Below are 3600 nucleotides of genomic sequence, written 5' to 3'. Positions count from 1 at the left end.
TTTTTTTTTTCATTTTAAGGGACCAAGGCTTGGGAAAAACATAGGTAGCATTATATATTTTAAATGTTGATAAAAAAACCCAACCAAACAACAGAATATATATGTACAGAAGTTCAAAGAGGTGTTATCTTTGCAAACACTGCCTACCATAGCACTGCCCATAGGGCTTGCTCAGCCATCTCCCAAGGCTGCACCATTGCCACCCAGAATGCTGCTTCTGCAAAGGGCTGAGGATGTATTTAAAGCCCCAAGAGGGAGCCAAGTCTTGATGGATAGGCTTTGAAAAGTCATTAAGGTAAGATATAGACAGATGGAGCTATTTTGAACCAAAAAGTACATGAGTGGCGTGGTCACTAAACGAACTGTCAGTGAAGTGATAGAGAGCCCGGTGGGTTTTTAGATGGAGTAACTACAGCAGCACACGCTGAACGATTGTGCGAATTGGCCATAATTGGTTGGATATGTCCCAAATGGCAAATCTCCTCCATTCTGCAAGGTAGGCAGTTCGTACCAACTTTGTTCAGCTATTAATCAAGGCGGAGGGAGGAAGTGGGATCTTTTTTTTTTTAGCCTTCACATCCACTTTCATAAGCCATCTAACAAAACATAATTCTGTTTTCAGAGTGATGATGGGAGAGGATCTCGCTTCTTCCCAGAGGATTTTTTTGAAGAAGTAGTTGTGCAAGTGCTCCTGCTTCTCCTCCCGACCTACCAGGGTGGAGGAGAGTTTTAGAGACTTCTTGAGATTAAACTTGTGGTGCTTCCTCATCAAGTCTCTCATTTATCTTCAAAAGGTGCTAAAATTCAGATAGTGTAAAGATACATATACTAGATAAAGGGCAGGTGGCAAGAGGATGGTGCCAGACTCTGTTCAGTGGTGCCCAGCAACAGGACAAGGAGCAATGGGCACAAACTGGAACACGGGATATTCCATCTCAACATGAGGAAAAACTTCTCTGCTGTGAGGGCGGCAGAGCAGTGGCACAGGCTGCCCAGAGAGGTGGGGGAGTCTCCCCCTCTGGAGCCATCCCAAACCCGCCTGGACGCCGTCCTGTGCCACTGCTGGAGGTGCCCCTGCTCTGGCAGGGGGTGGGATGGGGGAGCTCCAGAGGGCACTTCCAGCCCTCACCAGTCTGGGATTCCGTGATCTCCAGAGCCCAAAATGACCCAAGCACTCTGCTGATGGAGAGCTGCAGCCAGGGACCGCGGTGCAGGGTAAGTCCAGACCTGGGAGACCTCTCTGGTGGCCCCAACTCCAGGACATCCTCAGGGAAGGGCTGGGCAGGAGCAAGAGATGCCAAACCCAGGAGTCCTGGAGCAGCGCTGGAGCCTCCAGCGAGGACATCAGCCCAGTTAGGGTGCCAGCAGTGGGGACCCAACCCCGGGGCACGGCCAGGACGGGGAGAGGAGAAACAGCTCGACTGTTCAGGAGCAAAGTTGCCGGCAACTAAACAGACACCTCTTATCAACACGCGCTCACCCGCAGAGCTCGTTTGCACCGCCTGAACCCACAAACTTCACCGGGGCAGAGCATCGGGGAAGCCCAAGCAGAAGCTGCGCAGGGCTCTGGCTACCAGCGCTCTCCCAGAAACATCACAACGCCAAATTAATCAGCGCCCGAGCAGATGAAAGATATTACCTAAATGCAAAGCATTGATTGTTTTAATTGTTGTTATTATCGCTGCTAGGCGTTGGTTCCACACTAAGGGATGAGCGAGGACTCATGCTGGGAGAAGCCGAGCATCTGTTGTGCCCTTCACCAGCCCGAGCACGGCTAAAACACTCCTCTCGAAGGACGAGGGTGGCATTTCCACGGCAACGTAGGATGTTTCTCTGCCGGAGCGACCGGTGCTGCCACGTCCCCATCCCATCCCCTCATCTCCCAAAGCTGCTCCCAGCATTTCCTTTCCCCGGGCACCATCACTGCCCCCTTCTCTCACCTCCCCTCGCACAGCCCTGGGGCTTCAACAGCCTTTCCACCTCCCCGTTAGCACGATGCCCGCAGGAGATATTCCCATCATGCCCCTGGCCGAGGGCCACAGATGTGCACCGCGCCATGGGAAACACCCTGGCTGCTCACCAGCCACTGAATCCTATTTTTGGGGACGCGGTACATCCCCGAGCGGACTCACCATCCTCATCCGTCTGGAATACCACCTCCTTGCCCTCCTTGCGACCCTCGGGGTTGGAGAGGATGAGCTTGACGTGGATGTTCTTGTAGGGCAGCAGGTTTTTGATGGTGTAGCGGTTGGTGTTCCGCTCCATCTTCACGCACTCGCGGAAGGTTTGGTTGTGGCCGGCGCCCACGAAATAGCGGTAGCAGAGCGAGACGGTGTAAGTGTGACAGCGGGTCAGGTTGTAACCCAGCGGCTCCCACTGCAATGTCAGCTGCCTGGATTGGATTTCGGAGAAAGCCAGGCCTTTGGGGGCCCGCATGGGCTCTGTGGGGGGGAAGAGAGATGGGGAGAGAGGAGTGATGAAGCAAAACATCTCGTGGGTTTGTACGTATTGTCAGGGAAAGCCCTTTTACGGCATAGGAACAAGGCAGGTGGGTGTGGAGAGCAACCCTGACCCCAAAACTGGGACCAGCCCCAGCAGAGGATGCTGCTGCCTTGCCAGACAGGGCTGGGGACATCACCAGGTCTCAAAACCACCAACACCGCAGGGACAGCAGCCCACATCTTCCCCTACGGAGGTAAAGCCGGGTACCAGCCCCACGTCAGCGCAGAGCATCCAGCAGCATCCGCGCCACGAGCGGCCCCAACCAACCAGATAAACGTGCCCGTGTGATGGCAGCCCTCATGTTTTCATCGAGTCCGTGTCAGGCTCTCGAAAAGACAGAAAGTGCCATCACTGGGAAGGAGTTTAATTAGCTCTAATTGGCATGAACAGGAGAAGTCAGATTTAATGAGGAGCGGAGCTCCTTTGCCAACAGCACACACAGTTTGGTTTGGGTGGACGGCAGGAACTCCTCTCCACACCCACGGGTGGTGGGAAGGAGCCCGAGAGGGAAGGATGCTCTCTGCCCACCCCAGCCCAGAGCTGCACCCCCAGGCTATTCCCCTGGGATTTGCACCGCGGAGGAATTTGGGCAGCTCAGGGTTGCAAAAGGCTTTCGCAACCACAGCGGATGCTCCTGCGGGTCCCGATGCCCTCGTGGGACCGTGAAAAACCCTGGTTGGTTTTGGAGGGGGGGTGAGCACGGCCGCAGGCTCTGCCGAAACCCGCCAAACCTCAGCCCCGCTGCCCACCACCATCACTCCCAGTGGGTGGCCACAGGGACCTCTCCCCACTCCTCTCCCCGTGGCTTCGACAGAACATCTCACCGGGCAGCACCGGTGGTGCGAAGCTTCAACCTTCCCCTCTCCTTTTTATTCCGGTGTATTTAAATGCTCCAGGGAGGAGCCAGCAGCACAGAACCCGGGGCCAATGATGGCCGGTGGCACGTGGCCATGTGGGGAATGTCCCTTTGACCCATGGGCTGCAGGATGCATCTACCCAGTGGCTTTTTCCAGGGTACCCCCCCGCCGGAGCCAGATCCTGCAAAGTGTGGGAGATGCAGTGCTGGGCAGAGGGGCTTGGAAGATGCAGAGGATCCCA

The 3600-nt window shown here is 55.3% G+C and overlaps 1 protein-coding gene across 1 annotated transcript in view; it reads right to left on the bottom strand.

The window, feature by feature from the left end:
- The window catches only part of PTPRU (protein tyrosine phosphatase, receptor type, U), a gene marked incomplete at both ends in the record, with an annotated part of 43809 nt that overhangs the window by 25658 nt on the left and 14551 nt on the right, over positions 1 to 3600 (bottom strand). Inside the window, 1 exon segment of the mRNA XM_009886749.1 lies at positions 2133 to 2441. Within this exon segment, the coding sequence (XP_009885051.1) occupies positions 2133 to 2441 (309 nt within the window).

Source organism: Charadrius vociferus, unplaced genomic scaffold, assembly GCF_000708025.1.
Source record: "Charadrius vociferus isolate BGI_N301 unplaced genomic scaffold, ASM70802v2 scaffold2330, whole genome shotgun sequence".
Taxonomy (NCBI): Eukaryota; Metazoa; Chordata; class Aves; order Charadriiformes; family Charadriidae; genus Charadrius; species Charadrius vociferus.
This window is presented reverse-complemented; position numbering and strand designations above follow the sequence as displayed.